General features: G+C 40.0%; 1 protein-coding gene across 8 annotated transcripts; it reads right to left on the reverse strand.

Moving 5' to 3' along the window:
* Window positions 1-1,911: 1,911 nt before the first annotated feature.
* NMRK1 (nicotinamide riboside kinase 1) lies at window positions 1,912-27,074 on the reverse strand. 8 transcript variants are annotated; one of them, XM_040255747.1, is made up of 10 exons: window positions 26,825-27,010; window positions 26,384-26,420; window positions 21,949-22,002; window positions 14,708-14,798; window positions 14,367-14,415; window positions 9,006-9,153; window positions 8,854-8,925; window positions 8,129-8,235; window positions 6,117-6,200; window positions 1,912-2,508 (listed from the first exon to the last, which is right to left on the reverse strand). In XM_040255747.1, the coding sequence occupies exons 3-10, from the start codon at window positions 21,975-21,977 to the stop codon at window positions 2,501-2,503; spliced, it is 588 nt and encodes a 195-aa protein (XP_040111681.1). In that variant the 5' UTR covers window positions 21,978-22,002; window positions 26,384-26,420; window positions 26,825-27,010; the 3' UTR covers window positions 1,912-2,500. The 8 variants fall into 8 exon arrangements, with proteins under 8 accessions (XP_040111681.1, XP_040111828.1, XP_040111751.1 ...); XM_040255894.1 differs by lacking the exon at window positions 26,384-26,420 and having other exon boundaries at window positions 27,010-27,067; XM_040255817.1 differs by lacking the exon at window positions 26,384-26,420 and having other exon boundaries at window positions 26,825-27,064.
* Window positions 27,075-27,159: the final 85 nt, after the last annotated feature.

Below are 27,159 nucleotides of genomic sequence, written 5' to 3' on the forward strand. Positions count from 1 at the left end.
ACAACTGAAGATCCCACATGCTGGAACTACGACCTGGCTCAGTCAAATAAATATTAAAAAAAATTTTTTTTAACCGTTTGGATAAAACAAATTATATCCATCTAAGCTCGAGAAAATTATAGCCAGGGAGGATAAGCAGAAAAAAAAATGTGGTAATACTTGCAAAATACTTGCAGTTGCTTACCTGTTTCCTCCTCCTTCTTTAGTAAAAGTGTTCCGCACCCCCCACCTTTCCTCAACTTGGCAACATCCCCCGGGCAGTGATTCATAAGTGGTTTGAATCTATCCTAACAACTTCTTCCCAGCTTCTTTTGCAGTGAGAGTGGCCTTGGGAATCATGGCTGCTGGGGTCACCGCTGGGTAATTTGGGGAGCCCTATGGCTGTCTGCCTCCTGTACCCAGTTCCTTCCTTGATAGTTGACACTGTGCTGGGAGCTTCTGTGGGGCCTTCCTGTGATAGAGGCCAAGGATGAAAGACTGTGGCTTTTCTATGACACTTTCAACTTGTTGAATTTCTGAAGAACAAGTCTTAAATATGTAATAGTTAGGACTTGAAAATTGTTTAGAGTTTATCTGAAATTCAAATTTAACCATGTGCCCTCTGATTTTGGTTTTTTTTTTCCCCTTAAATCTGACAACTCTATGTAAAGACCCTAGACTACATGTCTTAAACGTTTGTTAATGTAAAAAGGATTACCTCAGTAAGTTACTACTAGTCAAGTTAACACACTGCTTGCATGTGAACTCATTCCTGATATAGTACTAATTTATAAGAAGTACTCAGCATTTATTATGTTCACTATGTGCTAGACACTGTGCTAGTTAACAGGGGGTATTTGTAATTGAGCCACAGAGGTAGGTCCTGCCTTCAAGGAGCTTGCAGTCTGGCTGGAGAGACAGCCACTGAATGAGTGATTCTGTAAGTGGCAGAGTAATTACAACTGTGACCAGCACTTTGAAGGAAAAGTAGAGGAACCTAGAGAGCATCTATGAGGGCGGGGTAAGGAGAAGGGAAATCCTTGAGAAGTGGCATCACAAGAGTGAACTGAAGGCAGAATAGGAGTTAGTGGGCTAGTTGGAGGGAGGTTTGCAGAAGTTTGCTCCAAGCCTCAGCAGCAGCACGTGAGGCTGCTGTGACATAGGAAGAGTCCTGGTGAGTTTGAGGAGAGGAGGTTCCAGTGGTCAAGCAGCAGAGAGTTGAGTGATGGGAACTGCAGGCAGAGAGGCACCTAGAAGGTGGATCGTGGATGCCTTGGGGGCCATGTTAAGGATTTCAAAACTTATCCTTACTCTCCACTATACACACACTAAGTACTGTTGGTATCCTCGCCTTACAAAGAGGAAATAAAGACTTTAAAGGGTTTGATCAAAAACATAAAAAGTTATTAAGTGAATGAACTGTAATTTTAGCCCAGATTTCTTTTTTTTTTTTAGTAGTGTATGTGAGCAAAAAAACCCCTAATCATTACTGAGTGCAAGCTAGTTACAAACTTCTAAGTAATGAGAGCTGATCAGATGAGTCTGCAGAGATTGTTTAAAGTTAATTTAAGAATATATTTTATATTTATGTAAAAACTGTGAATGTGAGAAATCTATTATTAATAAATAACAAGTTGATCAGTAATTTAAATTCCAGCATTGAATAGGGCATCAAGAAATTATACAATTATACAGATCACCTGTTTGTGCTTTCCAATGAAAGGTCCCCTGTACTGCATACACCACTTAAGTCACTGTGGCTTACTTATGGAATTTTAGACCACTGGTTTGACAAAAACAAAATAAAACATGGACACAAAAATCCTTATTTGTAACAAAGTCTCAATATAAGTGACACAAATGATTCAGCAGTTTTAGATACATATGAGAAACAATTACAGCAGTAACAAGGACAAAACACATACAAAAATATACCATTGCAAATTGTTGATTTATTCAATACGATTGCTACTCCTGGTAATCCCATTATTTGCAGGAGGTGGGCATCGGTATGGGATGGTAACAAATATTTTTTAAAAATTAAAAATAGAAAAATATAAAGAGTAAACCATATGTGAGGTAAATGTTATATGATAATTGATATGATACATGCAACAAATATAGACACATATGCATACATATATAGACTCATCCACACAAACACACACATCAGTAGATTACACATATACTGGGTTGTGAGCTACATCTTATTTTTTACTTTGGGTTCCATTCATAAAAGTTTGAAAATCATTAGTCTGGTGAAGTGACTCAGTCTTTGTGAGCTACGCTGTATCTGTGCACTTCTTGGTGTGAGAACAGCATTAGGGTAAATTTCTGTCCATTATCATGGACAGCCACTTACTGTTCCATGTGTTAAGGAAATCATGTGAGGCAGAACAAAGGAAACTGTCATTGTACCAAAGTGCACAATGTATCTTGGTTATGGTACTTGAACAGATTCCTTTGAATTTTCCAGTTCACTCCAGGAAGGTTTCAGTCCATTCCAACTTTATGTTGTCACTCACACACCTTGGGAATAATTACAAAAAGAAAAGAAATTAATGAAGAATTCCAATTGTCATTTTATTAAATCTTCACACTAACATCAAGGTGTGTTAAGATTACACAGATTCTGGGACCAGAAATGCTGGTTTTCTATCCAAATCTTATTCTTTTAATCCTGTGCTAAATTTAAGCCCATTTTCAGATATCCAGAATTATTTGCAATTGGTATAATGATCCTTGACTTCAAGGAATGAAATAATTTGAGAACTAGAAGAATATCATAAAAGGTGGCTGATACAGTAATATTCTTGCTTTGGAATGATATCCTTGGTTTGAGGAAAGAAGTATTCTTACCTTTTTTAAAAGTAAGGATGCCGAGCTGAATAGTTAGTGACTTTGGCTTAGAAAGTCAATGATCAGCCTGCCGCATTCTTATCACACATCTCACACTAGAAAAGCACACATTTTTTGGTAATCTTTGAAGCATGCAAAATATAAAAATGATTATACTCTTTGACCCAGCAAGTGCTACTTCTGAAAATTTAAAATATCATTCAAGAAGAAGAAAACCAGCAACACACAGAGATATTTTACAGTACATTATTTGCCAAGGTAAAAATCTATTTAACAACACTAAATATCTAACAGTAGGAAATGGTTCAATAATTTTATGGCAATTATACTGTTATTTTATAATTGGAAATTATATTTTAAATTCAATATAGAAAACTATCCCCCCAAATTCATTTTATTAAATTTTTATTTTGCAATTTTTATCCCTCTGATTTGACATCTTTCTTCTGCCGGAAGATGTCAATGTCAGGTCTTATAATTTACTTTTAATGAGTAAAACAGAACTCAACCTTGAATCCTTTAACTGGGAGAGCTATTTAGTTTTATTGTTTCATTATATAATGGACTCTACAAAGCTTATTCAACATTAAATACTAATTTAAAAATAAAAGTACACATGGCAATTAACCATGTAAGAGAGAGATTTAAATTCAATCTTTGTTTCATTATTATTGCTTTATCACAATTATGATTCTATATGTTTAGAATAGAAAATTAGTTTATGAGATACTATAAGAAGCCTGAGGTATACTCAACTGAAACATTTGAAGGAGTCCAGAATAGCCTGATTTAACCTCACTGAGGGTTAAACCAGGCTATGCTAAGGATCCCTCCAGGCTAGCTTTGCCAGGGCACTGTGATTGGAAGAACTGGGAAAGGTGATGGGTTACTATAAATAACACAGTAACTTATTTATACAACTGGAAAAAAAAGAAAAAAAACCAACATAAATCTTGGAGATAGGAAAAGCTGATATTCCTTGGATTTTAGGTCTCTTATAACATTTTTTTCCTTTTTTTTTTTTTTCTTTTAAGCTTTATCCAATATCTCAAACGCAGGCAAGATAGTCTTACGAAGGACTACTTCCTTACAAACCTCTAGGATGTAGGTAAGGAAAAAGGAGGGTGTTATAGACATGGAAATGTACTTTCCTGTGGGTTTTCAGCCCCCATCAAAACACGCCAGCTTTTCTCGGGCCTTGGACCAGATGGCAAAAGCTGGCATTCAGTATGCAATCTGCCTGAACTACATAATCGAGGCTTGTTCATTTTTATCAGCAGATACAGCATGACGCCAAACGTCAGCACGTGACTTGGTCATTAAAGGACAACTGGACCCAAGCCTAGCCATTATTGAGAGAATGGAAAGGTATAGGTGTTCAACCACTGTAAGTATCAACACCCTGTAAGTATCCTATCAAGGTCAGCAAGGGAGCAAACCGCTCTCAGAGAAGTGGCTCTGGCTCAGGCGCTATCATTTACAAAGGCTGAGTCCCTCCCTTCACTCTACATTCTCTGTATCCACTGATGCTGGGGCCTGAGCTTCGTGATGGGGGGGTATGCCTCTCATCAGAGTAACAGATGGCAGGGGTAAGCAGGCATACCTGGCAAGGATTTTAAGTTCCACTTATAGGAAGAAATTTTAGTATGGTCCTGACATTTCTTTAAATAGGTTCATACCTACATGAAGGGCTGATTCTGAAACTGGGAGTGTGTTAGGATCAATGAGCCGCCTGGCTGGGCTCAAACCTCTAGTCAGTTAGGAATTTACTGAGGACACAGGAAATCTAATTCTTTCTGAGAGATGATGACATTTGCACCAGGGGAGTTGCTTCTCACCAAAAGAGCAGGTAATATTCTTCACTGCCAAAGTGACTCATACTGTCTTCTCCTGAGCCAGCTGATGACTGCATTTTGTATGTTAGCCATGAAAAGTGTTAGCTCAAACAGTGCCAGTGAAAGATCCAGATCTATAGTTTTGTTTTCCCAGCACTCTTTGTCTTCCTTCTTCTGGTTTCTACCTCCTACTCTGCCTTCCCTTTGGAGGATTTCTCCCCTTAAATCAGGACACCTTTCCTAAGGGACTCAATTACAAGATGAGTACATGATCCACTTCCAGCCAACCAAAGTAAGCCATCTCCCAGGCATAGTGATTAGTTTAGCAAAAGTCATGTGACCCAAGCAGGACCAATCAAAATGTTTCCTGGGACTTTTCAGCTGGGATAATATGGAAAATTAATTTTTAAATGTTTAAAATAAAGAATTTTAAATATATGCAAAACTAGTGAGAATAACATATAGACCCTTCTGTATCCAATACTCAGCTTTGTTTATCAACTCATAGACAATATTGAAAAAGGATAAAACTGTCTTTTTACTGGGGCTATTGGATTTAGGAGGATGGTGTTGCCAAAATACTTCATGTCTGTTAGTGGAGAGAGACTGACCTCAAAATACACCCAAACAGAAAATGAGAAATTGAGGCAGAACCATGAGGACCCCATAGGCGCTCCTTAACTCAGTTGAGCCTGAAGCCACTGCCACTCCTGTTTTTTTCTGCTTAAGCCAGATTTAGGAGGATGTTTGTCACTTGCAAAATGTATAATCTGATATGAAAACCTTAAAGAAATACTCAATAAGTTATTTTTAAAATCTTGTGTTTATTTTGGGAAATAAGTATTTATGAAAAATCTTTGAGGAATAAAGGAGAAAGAGAACTCTATACCTATTAAAACAAGATCATCAGCATTTAATTTCACTCAATTCAAAGAATAATTTCAGTCCTATTGAAATAACAGCCATCTATTAAAAATTTGAACTAAATATCAGACATATCATTAAGAGAGATAACAAAGGGTAAATATTTTCACCCTCAAAAAGTAATCAACTCCCTAGACCCATTAAGAATCTCTGATTCTGAACTGTCTTCAAAGCAATGAGGGAATGGATACGATCACTCTTACATTAGCATTCTGGTATACCATTCTTGGGGCTTCCCTGGTGGCTCAGTGGTGAAGAACCTGCCTGCCCATGCAGGAGACCTAGGTTCAATCCCTAGGTCAGGAAGATCCCCAGGAGATAGAAATGGCAAGCCACTCCAATATTCTTGCTTGGGAAATCTCATGGACACAGGAGTCTGGTGGGCTGCAGTCCATGGGGTCACAAAAGAGTCAGATATGATTTGGTGACTAAAATAACAACAACAACATTCATGGGTATGTAATGAAATATTTTTCCTGGTTGCTCCTTCACAATCCACTTTGATTGGACAATACTAACCCTTTTGTTTTGCTAGTTCTTGTATTACATCTTCATATACTTGTGAAAATAGGTCTTCCTCAGATTTTGTTCCATCTAGATAAACTGAGAAGGGGAAAAAAGAGTAGTTCAAATGCTAACAGGCTTATTAATATGGGATGCTTACTCTGGCATTTGGCATCTCTTGAAGACACCATAAGTTTAAAGAACCCAGGAAGTTAATTTTAAAAGAAATTAATAGCCATTAAAAAGAAAACTATAAAGCCGGTACAATAGGTAAGAGATTTGGGTTATTACAGAGAAATGCAAACTAGCTGATGTGAGAATTATAAAAACAAAAAGGACACAGAGTTAAGTGGCATATGTCACTTTAGGAGCACCAAATAGGTGCTTTCTCAAAACAATCATTTAAGGGAATAGTTCTCAAACTTATCAGGATAACCTGTGAAGCTTCTTAAACCATGCTGTGTGTGTGTGTCTGCTGTTTTGTGTGTGATTTCTGTCACGTATGTGCTGAATCTGCATTCTCCAGGCCTTGAGATACTTTAAATTGCCATAGTCAGTTTGGTATAAGAAGTAGGTTATAAGAAAATTCTGCAGGTTAAAGGAAGGAAAGAGCCTTCTAGTCAGAATACTGCAGAGGTAGGGGGAGGTAGGGGAGAACTTTGCCTATTAAGAAAAAGATGCTCAGTTTGGAAAGGCTAGAATGTGGGGAGGCATGAACAGTACAGAAATGAGATTTGAGAGTGAGGCTCTGCCTTAGCCTTTGGAGACCTTGAGACCCTTCCTGACCGTTTAGATTTTATCCCAGAGGGCTGGAGACTCTTTGGAAGCATTTAAGCAAGGTAGGCACATGAGATGGTGGAGGCAGGGGGACAGGCAGTAGTAAGACATCCCTGCAACCAATGGTCTAGGTCGGAAATAGTGTGACCAAAACGGCACGACAGACCCTGGGGATGCAGAAGAGGGGTTGGACTGGACTGAAGAAGGGATCATAAGAGCCTCCAGACCATGGGGAGGCCCCGTGTGCTTTCTGTATTTACCAAACAGGCCATGAAGTCTCTCATAGTAGGGGCAACTCCCTTTATTCTGAAAAGATGTGTCTGCTCTGGTTGCTCTGCCTCATCCAAAAGCCTTCGGTCTCTAGCCTCCGACATCTTCTCCATGTTGTACTCTGTATCCCAAGGTTCTGACGATTCCTGAGCTGTTGTCCTTGACACCTCAACTACCTGCACCCTCCATATCTATTCTATCATTCAGTTCCTCTGAATATATATGTCCCATATCACACCCTACACATCTACCCTTCACAAAGCCACAAGGATCTGACTGAAACAAAAATTTTCTATTTACCATATCCTTGTAATAAACCTTTCTGCAGAGGGCTTTCCACTTTCCTTAGGACAATGACCTTTGGCCTTGTAAGGTACCCTTCCTGTACCACCACCATCACCCATTGCTTTGTCTTTCTCTACCACAACTTTTTTTGCCAGTGCCTCCTGGCCTTACCATGCACCATACCCACTGTCTGGGGTGACCTTCTATCCCACCCCTACCTTCGTCCAGTTAAATCTATCATAAAGTGGTTTAAATGTGGCTTCCTTAAGGAATCCTTCCCTGGTTCCTGAGACTGGGACAGTCCCCCTGAAGCTCACTGTCACAGTACTCAGCATAGTTAGAAAGGACAACTTGTGCAGCAAGTGTGTTTAACATCTGTTTCCCTGATAGAATGTTGGTTCATAAGAGTAGAGATCAAGTCTGTCTATTTCCCTTGATAACACCAGGGCAGTGCCTTGTTCCGGGAATGCATTCAATCAGTATTTGTTGAATGAATGACCACTTAGAAGTTGCTACACTTTGACAGGAGTCATAGAGACAGAAACAGAAGCCAGGAGAGCCAATGTGGAAAAGGAGGGTTCTGGCTTAGAATGTCTTTTTACAATCCAATACGTGAGAAAAATGCCTTCTAAGATCTTGTGTGCTTTGAGGCAATGACAGGTAAAAGTCTTCCTTGAAGGGAAAAAGACACTCACCAATTTCCCATGAGACATTCTCCATTTCTTTTTTGTGCTTTAGGTACATGGGCCACACGTGGCCATCAAAGTACCCTGGGGCGTCTGGAGGCTTGTAGACCCTTGTACTGTCAAAACATGCAGGAAACTTCATGTTGACAGAAACACAAAACTGATAAAGTAAAATAACGGTCAGGACCACGGGGAAATCACTCAGAGAAGGGGTAAGACCATACTTTTTAGACCCAATGCCAGTTACAAAGACAACACATGACAGACTTAGTCCTCTAATCTAAACATGAACTTTGTAACTCGCTGACTACCATTCCTAATCATCTTTCCCCCCTCAAGTGATTTATAAAAGAATTGACAATATTAATATAAATAATGATAGCAATATTGCTATGTTGTAGTAAGCTTTAAACTAATCAGTGTCCTCAATGGCTGTGGCAGAATACAGGCCAATTAACATAAAATCATAATCAAAATGAAATTGCTCCATATGAAGATTTAGGAAAGATAAGCCAAACAGCTTGTATTCATACAAGAGCCTTTTCTTAGAAAAGCAATTTGCACTACTCCATGTGGGTGGCCATTTGTGGAAAAAGGTCTTGTTCTTTGTGAAGAGTTGAGGCTTCCCTTGCTTGAAAAATAACATATACACATTGTTCAATAATGCTGTTTCCTTGTTTTTTTTAAAGTCTGTCTTTTGAATTATAATCCACAAAGGCATTTTCAAAACTTACCTCCTCCTTCGCTTACATTCTTCATACGGAATTGTCAGAAAATAGCTTCTATTCCATATAGTGTCAAGGGGCCTAAAATAACAGCATATTTAGTGCATATTTAGTTTTTTCCCCATTCATACAGAGTCATTAATAGAGTGGGGAATGCTTACTTATAATGGAAGAGAAGGAAACCTTCAATAATTAAGATGGGAATTTCCTTAATGCTTTCCTCATGTGTTGATACCAAAGAGTGTGTTGGGTTTTCCATCCAGCAGGAAATGGCGGACATCATTTCCTCCATGTTAAGCGCTTCAAGCACTTCAAACAAACAGACACAAATATGAAATAAATACAACAAAAGTTTTATGCTGTGGCTTTTTATGATGAGGATATCCAGTGACCTATCAACATATAAAATAACACTATTCTATTTTTCCTTCAAAACACCTAATGAAAAAACATTTTAGACAAAAAGTATAAACTCTAACATTGATAAGGTGGTATGCTTGATATATTTTCATTGTGGGAAAATTTAAACACATACAAAAGTAGAGCGTAGAGTGCAATGAACTCCCATGTCCCCACTTACCAACTTTGACAATTATAAACTCATTGCTTTATTTATAACTTCTATTCCCCCTTGACTATATAAATGTGTAACATTTTTGGATGACAAAATATTTATAAAATAGAAAGACAGTGACACACTGGGGAAATTACCTGCCATATACTTGGCAAAGAATGGGTATCCTTAATATATAAAGAGCTCTTACAGATAAATAAGAGGAGGTAAATCATTAAAATAATTTACAAAGGATACAAATATATAATACTCAAAACTTAAAAATGTGTATACTTTCAGAGCTTACAGTTGTTAATTCTAGAAAAGTACCCTATAACAGAGATTCTTAAAGTGTGGTACTTTCAGGAGCAGCAGCAGCTTAGAACTTATCAGAAATGCAAATTCTCACTCCTACTTCAGAACAACTGAATTGAGCCATCTGTGTGTAGAGATATTTTAGTGGAAGGTTTTAAAATTATGAATTAATCCCTTTAATAGATATAGAGCTATTAAGCTTTTCTCTTTGTTCTGGTATTTGTTTTGATTAAGTTGTATTTGGTAAGATGGTTAATTTCATTTAAGTTTTCAATTTGCATAAAATTGTTCATAATACCCTCACCTTTTTGATATTTGTGGAATTTGTAGTGATATTGACTTTTTTTGTTTTTCTCTATTTTTTTCTTGATTAGTTTTGATTAACTTTGAGGATCACTCAGATTCATCAATCTGTAGATTTACATCTCAGGCCAAATTTGAGATGTCTTAGACATCTTTACTAATTTGAATACGTTTTAGCACCATACTGTTTCTCCTCTCCTTCTAAGGCTCTGATGATACAAATGTTAGATCTTTTGTTATTGCCCCACGTTTCTGTTCATTTCTTTTCAGTCTCTTTTCTCTCTGCTGTTCAGATTGAGTATTAACAATTTCTATTGTTTTGTCTTTAAGTTCATTGATCCTTTCCTCTGTCATATTTATACTATTATGCCCATCCAGTGAGTTCTAAAATTTTATATCAGTTTTCAGTTCTAAGATTTCTATTTGGTACTTTTTCACATGTCCTTTTTCTTTATTGAGGCTTTCTAATTTTTCACTTGATTCAAGAATGGTTACAGTTGTTCACTGAAGCCTTTTTATGGATGTTATTTAAAATCCTTGTCAGAATTCCAGCATCTGTGTCATTGTGGTGTTGGTATCTGTCTTTTTTCATATAAATCGAAAGTTGCCTGGTTCTTAGTATGACAAGTGACTTTCAGTCTCATCCTGGAAGTTCTGGGTATTATGTTACAAGGCTCTGGAGCCTATTTAATCTTGTTTTTGCAGTCAGTTACTCTGTTCAGGTGTAGTGTGCAGGTGCAGGTTGGGTGGATGTTCAGCTTTCTGCTGAGCATCACCATACTGAGGTGTGGGGATGGCTGTGGAAGGAGAAAGAGGCAAGCAGTAGCATTCAGGTATTGCTTCATTACAGTTCAGTGAGGACAGAAGTTCAGCTCTCCAGTGGGTCCTGCTGACAGTAGTTGACACAACTTGGTTAGGGAAAGTGGAGTGCCAACTCACACCACCTCACACTGCCTTATTCCTTTTTTTTGCTGCCCATTAGGTGTGGAAGTTCAGCTTTCTTTTTGGCATTACTAATATGATTCCTATGCTAACATGGAAAGCCAATGGATCCTGCTGTGCTGGTGCTGCTGGTCCAAAAGTCTAGAAATGCACTGCATCCTGTTAACACCATGAGGGGAAGTTGTTTTTCCTTTTGTTTGGCTACAGTAAAGTGGATATTACCAAAATAATTTTCTCTTCTATTAGGGCAATGTTTTTCTATTCCTTTGACTAAAGGGAACAATTTTTTTGAGCTCCAAAATCACTGCAGATGGTGACTGCAGCCATGAAATTAAAAGACACTTGCTCTTTGGAAGAAAAGTTATGACCAACCTAGACAGCATAAAAAGCAGAGACATTACTTTGCCAACAAAGGTCTGTGTAGTCAAAGCGATGTTTTTTCTAGTAGTCATGTATGGATGTAAGATTTGGACAATACAAAAAGCTGAGCACCGAAGAATTGGTGCTTTTGAACTATGGTGTTGGAAAAGACGCTTGAGAGTCCTTTGCACTGCAAGGAGATCCAACCAGTTCATCCTAAAGGAAATCAGTCCTGAATATTCATTGGAAGGACTGATGCTAAAGCTGAAACTCCAATACGCTGGCCACCTGATGCAAAGAACTGACTCACTGGAAAAGACCCTGATGCTGAGAAAGATTTAAGGCAGGAGGAGAAGGGGATGACAGAGGATGAGATGGTTGGATGGCATCACCAACTCAATGGACATGAATCTGAGTAAGCTCTGGGAGTTGGTGATGGACAGGGAAGTCTGGTGTGTTGCAGTCCATGGGGTTGCAAAGAGTCAGACATGACTGAGTGACCGAAATGAACTGAACTGAAAGGGAACAGAGTTGTTGGGGGTTTTTAGTTATACCTATTGATGGTTCCATGTAGCACACTTCTCTACCATCTTTTTCCAGATATATATGACAGGGGAGAAAAAAGTACCCAGGGAACTCACAGCAATGTCATTCCTCAAAATCCAAAGTCCCTAGTCAATATGCTCTCTTCATCTTTCACAGTCTTGGTTTGTTGTATTCTATCCAGGGTTTTTAGTTATAAGAGGGAGGAATAGCAAGTAATGGGGCAAGCCATCTTGGGTAGAACAAGAAGTACCATTAGTTTTAATATATTTTCCTTACATTCCGTTAAAAATATTTTCTAATTTTCATTGTGATTTGTTCTTTGACCCATGGGATATAATGAAGCGTCTTGCTTCAGATAAAATATGATGATGTCTGGGATCTGCTTCAAAATAATACAGAAGGAGAAAGTGAGTGAGGTATAGATGAAATAGAATTGGCCAAGAGTTCATCATTTTAAAAGTAGAATGGTGAATTCATGAGAGTTCATTATACTTTTCTTGCCTCCTTTTGTATCTGCTTAAAATTTTCCATAACAAAAAGCTTATAAAAATCAGAAAGAAACAACTGATTAATTTTCAAACACTTTGGAATTATCTATTTACTCTTTTGCTATTGATTTCTAATTCAGTGCTCTGACTTAGCAGCAGTAGTAGTAGTAGTAATTAGAATATATCTCTATATTACTTCAATACATTGAAATGTATTAAGACTTAAAAAAATCCAAAGTCTGACAACCTGTTAACATGTTTAGTTGATTTAACTTAATACCACTACTGATATATTTGATTTAAAGCTATCATTTTACACCATCATCTATTTTTCCACCATCCTTTGATATTTTCTCTATTTTTTACTTCTTTTATATTTATCAGCTATATTTTAATGATTCCATCTATTTATAAATGTGATAGCTATATACTTTAAAACTATTCTTTTGGTAGTTATAAAGATTTCAAGATTACCTTGACTTACGTTAAACTTGTACATTTACCTAAAGAGCTCAGAATTCTGCTTAAGACAGATTCCTGGAGGTGGACACTTGAAGACATGGCATGGATATTTTCAGGTCTTTGGGACATATGCTCAACCTCCTTTTCAAAAAAGACTGTACCAATTAATATCCACCTATAGGTTATTTTGGAGAAGGCAATGGCACCCCACTCCAGTACTCTTGCCTGGAAAATCCCATGGACGGAGGAACCTGGTAGGCTGCAGTCCATGGGGTTGCACAGAGTTGGACACGACTGAGCGACTTCACTTTCACTTTTCACTTTCATGCATTGGAGAAGGAAATGGCAACCCACTCCGGTGTTCTTGCCTGGGGAATCCCAGGGACGGGGGAGCCTGGTGGGCTGCTGTCTCTGGGGTCACACAGAGTTGGACACGACTGAAGAGACTTAGCAGCAGCAGAAGCAGCAGCAGCAGCATAAGTTATTTTAATGGGCCTATGCCATTATTAATTATTAGTGCTTTAAAAATCTATTCATGAGGTAAGTGGGAAAAAATAAGCTTAATTCTTTAACTACTTTTGAGGTTGACTTTTTATTGTACATTCATTAATCAAGTAACATGCTTCTGTGAATAACTTATTCACATTATTGGACAATTTTCATTTGAGATATTAGTGTTTTTCTTATTAGTTTGTAAGAACTCATTTATATTAGGAAGAAATCTTTGTCAATTATTGAAAATATTTTTTCCTTGCTTAACTCTTACTTTGTAATAATCTTTCTCAGTAACTAATAGAAGAGGGGAAGAGAAGAAAAAAATATACTGGCTCAAGACACAAGAGCAGATAGCCAGTCAAGGATTTTGCCTGTCTTAAAGCTATTATGTTTCTGTAAGAATTGACTACATAACATTTTCCCTTCCAGGTTATCAAAGTTAAAAATAAGGAACATATCTCATGGCTCTTTAAGAGAGCTAGTTTGCATAAGTACTCAATGATCTTATTAAAAGTTGATAAGAACATTAAATATGGTTCCTAGCATGATATTCCTTTAAAGATGTAAGTAGATGCTTTTCTGATGGACTTTACCCTATTGGCTTCAAAGCAGTGTTAAAGTGGGCAAGGAGGTGAACTCAGTCTATCCAGAATATCTTTTTTGAGCAGTGACAAGACCCAGTACTTAGGTCACTGGGAAAGTAAGGTCAGGAGACACACAGTCCTAGAGTTTGACCCAGGCAAGACGGGACACAGATGATTGTCTAGGTAGCTGTGTGTGTCCTATGGAGCGATTGGAACAACAGAGACCTATCTTGCCCCACCTTCAAAAGAAAAATCTATTGTTTCAATGTTTTCAGTTTTAACCATAAAACAGGGGAAAGGGTTTCATTTATTTAAAGAGCTGAACATGTATCAGAAACCCTTACAAAAGCATGCTTAAAGTATAGCAACGTATTTAAACTTATTCTGAGACTCTCTTCAGAGATAGCAAAGTTATTTGGGTTTGAAAAAGGAATGAACATTAGTACATGATGTTCTCTAAGCTCATCTACTTACCATCATACTGCAGAAATCCATTTTCATCTGTCTCTATCTCAGACTCTGGCTGGAAAAACAATAAAGTACCCAAAAGAACTTCAGTGCAGAAATAGTACAGTCATAGAAGGAAGAGGTGACAAACCTTTATTTTAACAAATGCTTTGGTGATGAGGATAAATAAAATCAAAGATTAGCTCCCACAAGTGTGCCATCTGGTGGATAAGTAACATTATTGCATTGAGCCTGTCTTCACTACAAAAGCTCAATCACTTAGCAAAGGCTTTTGGATGTAATTCAAGTGACATTGCTATTATAACTGTTTCTATTTAAATAAATTATTTGAGAAGTTTCATAGATACCTTAAAAAAATCATCCTGAGATATGACACTGCAGTTTGGAAGGTGTTTCTGCAAATTCTTAGCCAGTGTTGTCTTCCCACCATTTGTCACACTGAACCAAAAAAAAAAAAAAAAAGAGAGAGAGAGAGAATACTGAGAAGGAAGATGCATTAAAAGAACATAAAACATTTAAAACTGACCTTTCAAAAAGGATATTTCACACAATATGTAATAACCAAGAAGAATTATTTCCTTTATAGATAATACTTCTTTGTTTGGCAAAACTATAGGCCCAAGTAGGTCTTATGAAACAGACAGGATGGAGCAGAAAGGTAACTAACTGCTGGGCAAGTGACCTGGGTAATATTAAATACTAAGACTTAAATTACAGCTATTGTAGTGGAACTAGAACAATTTTTTGTCTATGCTGAAACATTTACAGGGTTCACATGGCACTCAGAGAAGGTGAGCAGCACATCTTAGTGCAAGTATATGAAACTCTACATGCTCACTATGATTCTGTCTCAATGTACAGTGAAGAAAAGTGGAGGAGTAGCTTATTACAAGACCACCTATCAAGACTTCTCATCTCCTGTGGGTGCCTCCTTTCCTTCTAATCTCTCTCCACTGGTTGAGCTGGCTGGGAGGTCCATTGTAGCTTACTGCATCCAGTAGTTACTAGTCTCTTCTGGCTGGACTGTGACATCAAGGAGAATGGGGACCCTGACCACCTCCTCCGCATATGTATCTAGTTTTCTGGTACTCAGAAACATGCATAGTGGGTGGAAAGCACACCTCCTCTCAGTAACTCAGATTTTTTTTAACCTAGGGCTGATGTAACTCTAAAGAGTCTATGGACAGATTCAAGGTTTTGGTGAACTTGAAAAAAATTTACATCTTTATTTTCACTAAATTCTAACAGATTTTTGGCATTTCCTTTCATTATAAATATAAATCAGAAACAACACTATTGTTAATTGTACCTGTGACTTTTTCACCAATTGAAATCACAAATAGTTTCATAACATGTTGCACTTGGGGCAGACATCTTGTATTAACACCATTGATACTCATTATTACTTCAAATTTACTGTAGTTTTTAGACTTACCATTGGACAGTGCTATTTAGTGAGTTAACAAAGAAGCACATATATCACAGTGCTACAAATTTTGCTTTTAAAAATATTTTTATAACTGTATTAATATCACAGTTGGTTTCCTTTGCATACCTCTTTTATTTTGTGCACTTAAACCACTACTGTAAGAAATCAAGACTTCACCATACCATCAAATGTCTATAGTACAAAAAACTCCTGACTGCACATGTATTTGTAAGAACCTGTGCTTATTCCCCAGTAAGATTAACTGTAATATGTCTATAATCTAGAAAGGGAAAAGGATCTAATATTTTTTCATCAAAATTTTTTACTAGATATAATTAAATTATTACCAAAATACCTTATAGCTACAAAGTATAAGGAACTTGATTCACAATTTTTTTTGTTGCTGTTGTTTAACCTTCAGTTCAGTTCAGTTCAGTTCAGTCACTCAGTCGGGTCTGACTCTTTGCGATCCCATGAATCGCAGCACGCCAGGGCTCACTGGCCATCACCAACTCCCGGAGTTCACTCAAACTCACGTCCATCGAGTGGGTGATGCTACCAGCCATCTCATCCTCTATCATCACCTTCTCCTCCTGTCCCCAGTCGCTCCCAGCATCAGAGTCTTTTCTAATGAGTCAACTCTTCGCATGAGGTGGCCAAAGTATTGGGGTTTCAGCTTCAACATCAGTCCTTCCAATGAACACCCAGGACTGATCTCCTTTAGGATGGACTGGTTGGATCTCCTTGCAGTCCAAGGGACTCTCAAGAGTCTTCTCCAACACCACAGTTCAAAAGCATCAATTCTTCATCACTCAGCCTTCTTCACAGTCCAACTCTCACATCCATACATGACCACAGGAAAAACCATAGCCTTGACTAGACGGACCTTTGTTGGCAAAGTAATATCAATATACTATCAGGTTGGTCATAACTTTCCTTCCAAGGAGTAAGCGTCTTTTAATCTCATGGCTGCAATCACCATCTGCAGTGATTTTGGAGCCCCAAAAAATAAAGTCTGACACTGTTTCCACTGTTTCCCCATCTATTTCCCATGAAATGACGGGACCGGATGCCATGATCTTAGTTTTCTGAACGTTGAGCTTTAAGCCAACTTTTTCACTCTCCATTTTCATTTCCATCAAGAGGCTTTTTAGTTCCTCTTCACTTTCTGCCATAAGGGTGGTGTCATCTGCATATCTGAGGTTATTGATATTTGTCCCGGCAATCTTGATTCCAGCTTGTGCTTCTTCCAGTCCAGCATTTCTCATGATGTACTCTGCATATAAGTTAAATAACCAGGGTGACAATATACAGCCTTGACATACTCCTTTTCCTAGTTGGGACCAGTCTGTTGTTCCATGTCCAGTTCTAACTGTTGCTTCCTGACCTGCATATAGGTTTTTCAACAGGCAGATCAGGTGGTCTGGTATTCCCATCTCTTTCAGAATTTTCCACAGTTTATTGTGATCCACATAGTCAAAGGCTTTGGCATAGTCAATAAAAAAGAAATAATGTTTTTCTGGAACTCTCTTGCTTTTTCCATGATACAGCAGATGTTGGCAATTTGATCTCTGGTTCCTCTGCCTTTTCTAAAACCAGCTTGAACATTTGGAAGTTCACGGTTCACATACTGCTGAAGCCTGGCTTGGAGAATTTTGAGCATTACTTTACTAGCGTGTGAGATGAGTGCAACTGTGCAGTAGTTTGAGCATTCTTTGGCATTGCCTTTCTTTGGGATTGTAATGAAAACTGACCTTTTCCAGTCCTGTGGCCACTGCTGAGTTTTCCAAATTTGCTGGCATATTGAGTTTAACCTTAGTCCACACAATTGGGTTGGATATAGGCAACCTCCTTAAAAATAAAAAAAATGGGGACGTTTACCCAAATTCGTCCATTGAGTCAGTGATGCCATCCAGCCATCTCATCCTGTATCGTCCCCTTCTCCTCCTGCTTTCAATCTTTCCCAACATCAGGGTCTTTTCAAATGAGTCAGTTCTTTGCATCAGGTTGCCAAAATATTGGGAGGAAGGAAGTCAGACCTTCCAAAGAACACCAAAGACTGATTTCCTTTAGGATGGACTGGTTGGATCAGCTTGGAACTAAGGGCTCCAAGTTTCCAATGCAGGGGGCCTCGATTCAATCCCTGGTTGGGGAACTAAAGATCCCACATGCCATGTGGCAGGCCAAAAACAAAGTAAAATGTGAAAAAAAGGAAAAGTGGGAGTGTGGGTTTACCCTATGTATTGAGTAAATGCTGTTGTGAGAATTTTTTCTCCCTCTAACAAAAATGTCTGTAATCCATACTGAATGCCCATAATTTAGTTACTGAATTTTGGCTTAAAATACATAGTAAACAGGGGTAACTTTATTACAGTATGAGCAATCTGGCTCGAAAATGTATTATTTTCTAGACCTACCTCTTTAGTTAAGATCATGTAGGTGAACTAACAGATTCCTTTTCACTGATTTAGCTGGAGCCAATGAAAAATAAGCACCGCATTTTTTTTAGAATCAGAGGAGATGGACCAGCTAGAAGGCAGTCCAGGTCGGAGAGATGTGGTGGTGGGGTGGGGGTGGGGCGTGCAGGGAGGGGAAGAATTTAACCCTTCTGAGCCTAGAACCTATAATTAGTCTGCAACCATCCTGGTGAGCTGACACCTTAAGACTCAACTCTTCTCCTTCAGCATGCTCATAACCACCATGCACCAGCAGGCTCACAGCCTCCTGTGTGTACTCTTCAACCACAGGGCCAGACTGTCCAGATGGAGCAGATTCTGTCTTGGGATATGGGGAAGGAAATGGGTACATTTGGGCCCACTTCTTCCTTTGTTCACAAAACCCAAATAAATGCACAACTTCCAGTCCATTTTTCTAATGTGACAAAAATTTTTAGTCCATTTTTCATGTGACAGGTAACAAGAAAGGTCCCTGTATTTGGAACACGGTATCTGGCTAGGGAAATGGCAACCCTCTCTAGTATTCTTGCCTTGAAAATCCCATGGACAGAGGAACCTGGTGGGCTACAGTCAATGGGGTCACAAGAGTTGGAAATGACTTAGCAACCACCACCACCACTATCTGGCTAGGGAGGAATTAAAAAAACCTGTCTGTAATTACTCTAACAAGTGGAGAATCCCTCCTGCAACAGACAGATATTAAAATTCCCATTGTCTAGTTGAGGAACTAAGGGTTGAAAAGTTGTATGTCCATAAAAACTTGCCCAAGGTAACAACTGGAGATGAGATACAAAGTCCAATGCTAACATCCAGGGAGTTTACATTTTTTAACATCAAGGAACTTCGTGAGAATCTGATGAAGGTTATAAAACCTTTCCCTAGAAAAATGAATATCTTCACACAAGCATTAAGTTTCACAAGGTTCATGGATGCCCCTTGAATCCTTCAGAAACTTCATTATTCCTTGCAGTCTCAAGTGAATAATTAGTTCAGTTCAGTCGCTCAGTCGTGTCTAACTCTTTGTGACCCCACAAACCACAGCACGCCAGGCCTCCCTGTCCATCACCAACTTCCAGAGTTTACCCAAATTCATCCATTGAGTCGGTGATGCCATCCAGCCATCTCATCCTGTATCGTCCCCTTCTCCTCCTGCTTTCAATCTTTCCCAACATCAGGGTCTTTTCAAATGAGTCAGTTTTTTGCATCAGGTCGCCAAAATATTGGGAGGAAGAAAGTCAGACCTTCCAAAGAACACCAAAGACTGATTTCCTTTAGGATGGACTGGTTGGATCTCCTTGCTGTCTGAGGGACTCTCAAGAGTCTTCTCCAACAACACAGTTCAAAAGCATCAATTCTTCAGCACTCAGCTTTCTTTATAGTCCAACTCTTACATCCATACACGACTACTGGAAAAATCATAGCCTTGACTTGATGGACCTTTGTTGATAAAGTGATGTCTCTGCTTTTTAATATGCTGTCTAGGTTGGTCATAACTTTCCTTCCAAGGAGCAAGCATCTTTTAATTTCATGGCTGCAATCACCATCTGCAGTGATTTTGGAGCCCAAAAAAATAAAGTCTGACACTGTTTCCACTGTTTCCCCATCTATTTGCATGAAGTGATGGGACCAGATGCCATGATCTTTGTTTTCTGAATGTTGAGCTTTAAGCCAACTTTTTCACTCTTTCGCTTTCATCAAGAGGCTCTTTAGTTCTTCTTTACTTTCTGCCATAAGGGTGGTGTCATCTGCATATCTGAGGTTATTGATGTTTACCCTGGCAATCTTGATTCCAGCTTGTGCTTCATCCAGCCCAGCGTTTCTCATGATGTACTCTGCATATAAGTTAAATAAGCAGGGTGTCAATATACAGCCTTGACGTACTCCTTTTCCTATTTGGAACCAGTCTGTTGTTCCATGTCCAGTTCTAACTGTTGCTTCCTGACCTGCATACAGGTTTCTCAAGAGGCAGGTCTGGTAATTAGTTCACAGGGCAGCAAATTTTAAGTACAATGGAGATACAGCACAGTGCGTTTGGAGGCAGGCAGGCAGGAACTGAGTCAGGGCTTTGCAGAAGCAGCAGCAGCAGTAAAACAAAATCCTGGCCCATGCTGAGGAAGAGACAGTGAAGACAGGCTTTCTTAGGGAGTAATGCACATGACCAGAAAGCAGGACCCAGATTTCCACACGGAGGGCTGGAATACTGAGATGAGGGGCATTTATTCGCATGTATGTGGAATGAAGGTCGGATTGGATCCTGTAGTGGATCTGGTAGTGGCCTCCCTGGGCTCCCCCTCCTGCCACCCTGTTTCCAAGGTCTGGTTTGGAGTGACCTGCTCTCAACTTCAGAGCAGGGCCCCACTGGCTTAAACCAATCAAGGCTTTTGCCTTTGACTGCGACTGTGAGTATGTGACACAGCTGGTCGGGTCTAAGAGACCCTTGGCCTAGGGGGAGCAAAGTCCCTGTCCTAGTGCTGGGCTCAGAAGCAGCACGAGGTCCCAGGAACTGCTGGTGGTCTCCTGTGACCAAATAATGGAGCCAACTTTAGAGGAATTCAAGAGGAGGAAGACACAGAGAGAAATGGAGTCTTTGGTGACACCCCTAAGCTCCTACATCAAATCTTTCCTGTACCCTGCCTGCCCCTGACGCTAATACATTTTATTATTTTGGGTGGTCCTCATATATCCAGAAATTCAGACTCCATTTTAAATAATCAGGAACCATGGGATATTGTTCATCAGGTGAGAGAATAATTTTAAAATTTTGTATAAAGATTAAACTGGTAGAGGTATGTAGGAAAGATGAAGAGGAGGAGACTGGAATCAGGGAATATAAGGGCTTGAATTAGGATGGTGGCAATGAGCATGGAAAGCAAGGGATGGACAAGAGAAGCCAAGGCAGAGAAAAACTGAACTTCGTTCTAATTAGATGGGAGCAAGTCAAGGCAAAGTTCCAGCATTTAATTCACGCAATTTTACTTCTAACTGATGACTCACTATAGTACTATAATACAACGATCTCGCCCAAATTACAAACTTTTAATTTCAACAGTCTTAACTATTTTATTAACTAGACTATACATAATGTGAAAGTACTCAGAAGAAAGATGAATATAATGCACTAGCAAAACAAACAATGTCCTCTTGAGTTGCTGTAGTCTTATTTGAATGCCCACTTCTGGTTACATGGGTAAGGGTGACCATATAATTTAGGACACTTCTAAGAGGGAGAGGGGTAAATGATTAATAATCATGCCACGGCAATAAGGACTACTTCAAGATAAAAAAGTATGGGGAAAAAGGAGTAGAGGTGAGGTGGTTCCTCATTCCACATGTCCAAAACTGAGTATAACTGGAAAGAAACAATAGATTTTCTAGGTCACAGTGGAGGAGCAGCCATGTGGAGCATGATATATCACCCCAAACCAAAGTAGCATCTGATGAGGCCTTGCCGCTGGTGTCAGCTTCAGAAAATAAAGTCAGGCAGGTAAACTTTGTGTACTGACTCTCTTGTTTTTGTTTACAGGAAACTCTCCCATTTCTTGGCATCTAACTAGCCAATACTTAACTGTTTTAAATTCAACAGTGGCTTGCTCTCTTTTCTCTTTCCTTTTCACTGCTTCTTCTTCTCCCACCACATCCACATGGCAACACTCTTTGGACATCCTGAGTATCTTGACCAGCTATTGGTAGCAAAATTACTCACCCACTGATTCCAATGACAAATGTTTTCATAATTAGCTTTGAAAATCACGTCTTCCTAAAAAAAAAAAAAAAAAAAACCCAACGGCATATCACTTAGGTGTCCAAAAAGATAAAAGAGTCCTAACTTAGGAGGGCCAGCTGAAGGAGGAGATGCTACTGAACTCTGGGTTACCCACCTTGGATTACCCACATTCCATGGGAGAGCTTCAAACAGTACTAGCTTCTCTCTGCCATACTCTCATGCTAAGCGCCAACGGCGGTTAGTACTCAGGGCCCGAGAGCCAAGTCAAGCGAACTAGAAGGGCCCCCATGGCCAAGCACACATCCCAGAGGGTCTGTTTTCAAGGGCAGGGAAGAGCTGCAGAGACATGGGGCATATTACAGAGTTTCATGCTCCCCTCAGGCAGATGACTTGTCACTTACATGACTGAATCACCCAAGAATGACCCATTAACCCCAAGGCAAGGAGTTGGCTGAGATGGCCTCTTTTTCCTTCTGAAATGGGGAGAAAGTCACTGCTGGCCAGAGGCTGGAGGGTGCTCCAGGCACTTAAAGGGTGCTCCCATTAAGGGAGCTATTTCCTCACTATAGGGCCAGGGTAGAAAAACTTTTAGTAATGGGCCAGCGAGTAAATCTTTGAGACTTTGTGGGCCAGGAAGCAAAGTCAGGGTTATTATGTAAGAACTTATAAGAGAGAAACCATTTCCACAAACTTTTTGACAGAAGCCAAAACATAAGATAGCATATTTAAAAGCAGAGATATTACTTTGCCGACTAAGGTCCGTCTAGTCAAGGCTATGGTTTTTCCTGTGGTCATGTATGGATGTGAGAGTTGGACTGTGAAGAAGGCTGAGTGCCGAAGAATTGAGGCTTTTGAACTGTGGTGTTGGAGAAGACTCTTGAGAGTCCCTTGGACTGCAAGGAGATCCAACCAGTCCATTCTGAAGGAGATCAGCCCTGGGATTTCTTTGGAAGGAATGATGCTAAAGCTGAAACTCCAGTACTTTGGCCACCTCATGAGAAGAGTTGACTCATTAGAAAAGACTCTGCTGCTGGGAGGGAATGGGGGCAGGAGAAGGGGGCGACAGAGGATGAGATGGCTGGATGGCATCACTGACTCGATGGACGTGAGTCTGAGTGAACTCTGGGAGTTGGTGATGGATAGGGAGGCCTGGCGTGCTGCGATTCATGGGGTCGCAAAGAGTCGGACACGACTGAGTGACTGAACTGAACTGAACTGAAAACATAATAATAATTGAGTACTTTTTTTTGTAATGCATGTCTACCAATGAGAAGAATGGGATTCCTTTTGTATTGGGATAACATTTCCCTTACTGAATTTCAGAATGAGTGTTTCCTATTACAAAATGTTACAAGTGTCCAGGCAGAGGGCTGGGTTTTAGCTGCAGGCCGCTGCTGGCTGACCCCTGGTCTGGAGGTGGAGGGCAGTTTAATGCATGGCCCCCTAAGCTTTACCAAAGTACTCTTGTGGATATTCCAAGGACCACTGTCATCTCTTTAAGTGAGAAGATGAAGCCCAGCAGCAGGGAACCTTAGCACAATGGTTCTAGAAGGTTGTCTCTGACTGCTGCTGCTCTTTATTCCTGACTGTTCTAGCGGAATGATTAGGAACCTAAGCTGTGGTATGTGGTATGGGTATGTGGTGGCTAGTCTTGGCTGCCCTCCCAGTTCCTACCCTGACCTGTGTCCAGACTCCCTCGGTGGGGATAGTAGGGAGAAAAATCTGGTAGAGAGAGGGATGGTGTTCCTTGGCTTTTCTTCAGCTTTTCCGGAACACAGTTGGCCCTTGGTGTCTGAGGGCTCCACATTTCCATATTCAACCAACACTGGTTTGAAAGTATTTAGGGGAAAAAAAATAATTAGGAAGTTCCAAAGAGCAAAACTTGAATTTGCTGCACCAGCAACTATTTACATAGCATTTGAACTAAATTTACAATTATTTCCACAGCATGTCCATTGTATTAGGGATTACATGTCTCGAAATTATTCAAAGCACGTGAGAGGATGTGCACAAGTTAAATGCAAATACTTTGCCATTTTATATTAGGGACTTGGGCATATGCAGATTTTGGCATTCCTAGGTTGGTGGGTATTTCTGGAACCAATCCCTACCACCCTTGATACTGAGAAACAACGGGTATTCCAAATTGAGTGCAACTGGGTAAGGTGAGGCTCTAATTTCATTTACTAGCCTATGTGAGACAAGAATGTGACTGTGACAGAAATAAAATAATACATCAGGTTGGACATCTGAGTTTTACCGGAAGTTGCATAATATTGAATATATTTATCCCCATCCAAATTGCCAAAGTGTATCAAGGGAACAATTACATGTAATGAGTACTGTAAAATAAATTTTTACATTGTAATTTTTCTGCTTTTGAATTATATTTTACCCTATTCTTATTTTCAATATGTCAGTGCAAGCCTGCCAACTATCCTTTTTTAGGATGGGAAAGGCTGCCCTTTATCCTGAGATGGTAGCTTTCTTACATCTTAACACCTTACACTTTTAAAACATGTCCTTTTTCCTACAAATTATGTTGGCAGTAGGTAATAGCAGATTCATGTCCTTAATTAGCAAAATAAGAACAAAAAAATTCATAGACTTTGTTGTTCCTTGCTTCCAGCGTGCCTAATTTTGGATAATTTATCACAGCCTAAATTCTCAAGCCTGGAGAGATACAATCTTAAGAGATCACATGGTCCACACTCCTTCATTCTGCACAAGTTGAAACTGGCTCAGGCAATGGAGTGACTTGTTCAAGATCACACATACAGTACATGGAAAACTAGAGGGAATTCCCTGGTGCTCCATGGTTTAGAACTCAGCACTTTCATTGCTGGATCCAGGGTTGGATCCTGGTAGGAGAACTAAGATCCTGCAAGCCACATGGTGCAGCCAAAGAATAAAACAAAACTAGAAACAAAACTAAACCAAATGAGTCAACTTCTAGTCATCTTCCAAAGCTGCTAAAAAGCACTTTACTACCAGGAGCAGAGAAAGGATGCTGTACATGCGCTGTGGTAATTGTGAGGCTCTCCCGTATAACAGATGTTATTTTGATTGATTTATTATTGGTGGGGTATTTTCTGTGCCCCAGCTGGAAAAATCATAGCTTTGACTAGACAGACCTTTGTTGGCAAAGTAATGTCTCTGCTTTTTAATAGCTGTCTAGGTTTGTCATAGCTTTTCTTGCAAGGAGCAAGCGTCTTTTAATTTCATGGCTGAAGTAATTGTCTGTAGTGATTTTAAAGCCCAAAATAAAAAAATAAAGTCTGTCACTGTTTCCATTTTTTCCCATCTATTTGCCATGAAGTGATAGGACCAGATGCCTTGATCTTAGTTTTTTAAATACTGAGTTTTAAGTCAGCTTTTTCAGTCTCCTCTTTCACCTCCATCAAGAGGCTCTTTAGCTCCTTTTCACTTTCTGTCATTAAAGGCTGTAGATATTTCCCCTGGCAATCTTGATTCCAGCTTGTGAGTCATCTAGCCCAGCATTTTTTATGATGTAGTCTGCATATAAGTTCCATAAGCAGGGTGGCAATATACAGCCCTGATGGACTCCTTTCCCAATTTGAACCAGTTCTGTTGTTCCATGTCTGGTTCTAACTGTTGCTTCTTGACCTGCATACAGGTGTCTCAGAAGGCAAGTAATGTGGTCTGGTATTTCCTTCTCTATATTTAAATTATTTCACTACTAAACAGTACATTTTGGATACTAAACTGCAAAACAGTCACAGGTGGCATGTGTAGAATCAGCAGATTATAAGAAAGCTAGCAACTCCCTAGTAGGAATGGATGATGACAAAAATAAAAAGGTTTTTCAATCAGTTTCAACAGCAGCCTGGTTTTTCTAGAAGAGTGAAATGTTTCAGGACTTCTCAATTTATTTTCTTCAACATTTTGATTACTTTCTGTGACAGGGAAGTCTTTTTCTACTATTTTTTTTTTTAAACTTTGCTCCCTTTTGGTAAACACCAACGCTTGCCTGTCTGAATACACAACCCTTGCCCTTTGTCTGGTAATCACTGTTTCACTTAAGTCCTAGTAGACTTCGAAGCTTCATTTTACATAGACTCTCATGCAAAGTTTTTTCTTATCAATTTTTATCCCCCCCCCAATACAAGTGATTTGACATATTGCCTATACTATTCTAAATTTTCACCCGCTGCGTTTCTTGTCTGTTCTAGCCCCTGCCTCCCAGTGGAGATTCAACCTGCTAGGTCTGGGGTGGGCAAACTTGCTCTGCTAAGTTCTAGACCGTGAATGTTTTGGGTTTCGTGGGCAGCTGTTCAACTCTGCTGTTAGGAAGTGAAAGTGGCCGCAGGCAATACAGAAGCAAATGAGCGTGGCTGTGTTCTAATAAACTTTACGGACACTGAAATTTGAATTTCATATAATTTCCACGTACCACAAACTCTACTTCTTTTGATTTCTTTTAATCCATCTAAAAAAAAACAAAACGTGAAAATCATTCCTAGGCTGTACAGTAACAGGCAACAACGAGGGCCTCCGTCAGTCACTCTCAACGCTAAAGGAGGAAGACTGCCTCCTCCGATAGGGATCAAGACCTCATCCCTACCCCCGTGACTTCTCCCCCAAACCTGTATGGTCTCCAGAAGACCGACTCCCATTTTAAGGATTATTAGGGGGCGTGAGAGAGTACCCCATCAGGACAACACTTTCTCCTGGGCAGGCCACTTATCAGTCCATTTAGGGTGGTAGATATTCTAACAGAGCTTGCAAGACACGGCCAGGCTCAGGCTCCAGCGCAGGAACACTGTGGAAACACCTCCAGGCCCCAGCGAGTCTGCGTGGCGGGGAGCGGCGGAGTCAGGCAGGTACTACTCACCGGGCGCTAGTTCGTTCGACTGCTCCCGAGCAAAGCGGCACAGGCGATCGCTACGCGCGCGCCTGTCACTAACCCGCCGCAACCCCTGAAGCTCGTTAACCAAGAGGCGCACAGCCTCTTTCCCCGCTCGCCTTCCGGGTCAGAGGCTGCCCAGGGAAGAGAGAAGGCCAACCTAGGTTCCGTACCACCTGGAGCGGACGCGGCAGCAGGCTCTGGCCGGCGTTGGGCGGGGCGGGCCTCGGGCGTGCGTGGCCCCGCGCCTGCGCGCGCGATCCTGCCCTGTCCGGCCCTTTCCCGACCAGGGTGCGCGCGGCCAGGCCGGCCCCGGCGCGAGC

The sequence above is a fragment of the Oryx dammah genome, unplaced genomic scaffold (assembly GCF_014754425.2).
Source record: "Oryx dammah isolate SB20612 unplaced genomic scaffold, SCBI_Odam_1.1 HiC_scaffold_1, whole genome shotgun sequence".
NCBI classification, from domain to species: Eukaryota; Metazoa; Chordata; class Mammalia; order Artiodactyla; family Bovidae; genus Oryx; species Oryx dammah.

Coding starts and splice junctions, on each gene's coding strand:
- NMRK1 (XM_040255894.1), bottom strand. CDS start 21,977: ATGAAAACATTTGTCATTGGAATCAGTGG. Junction 8,926..9,005: donor TTCCTTCTCTTCCATTATAA/GTAAGCATTCCC, acceptor CTGTTATTTTAG/GCCCCTTGACACTATATGGA. Junction 8,236..8,853: donor GAATGTAAGCGAAGGAGGAG/GTAAGTTTTGAA, acceptor ATGTTTTGACAG/TACAAGGGTCTACAAGCCTC.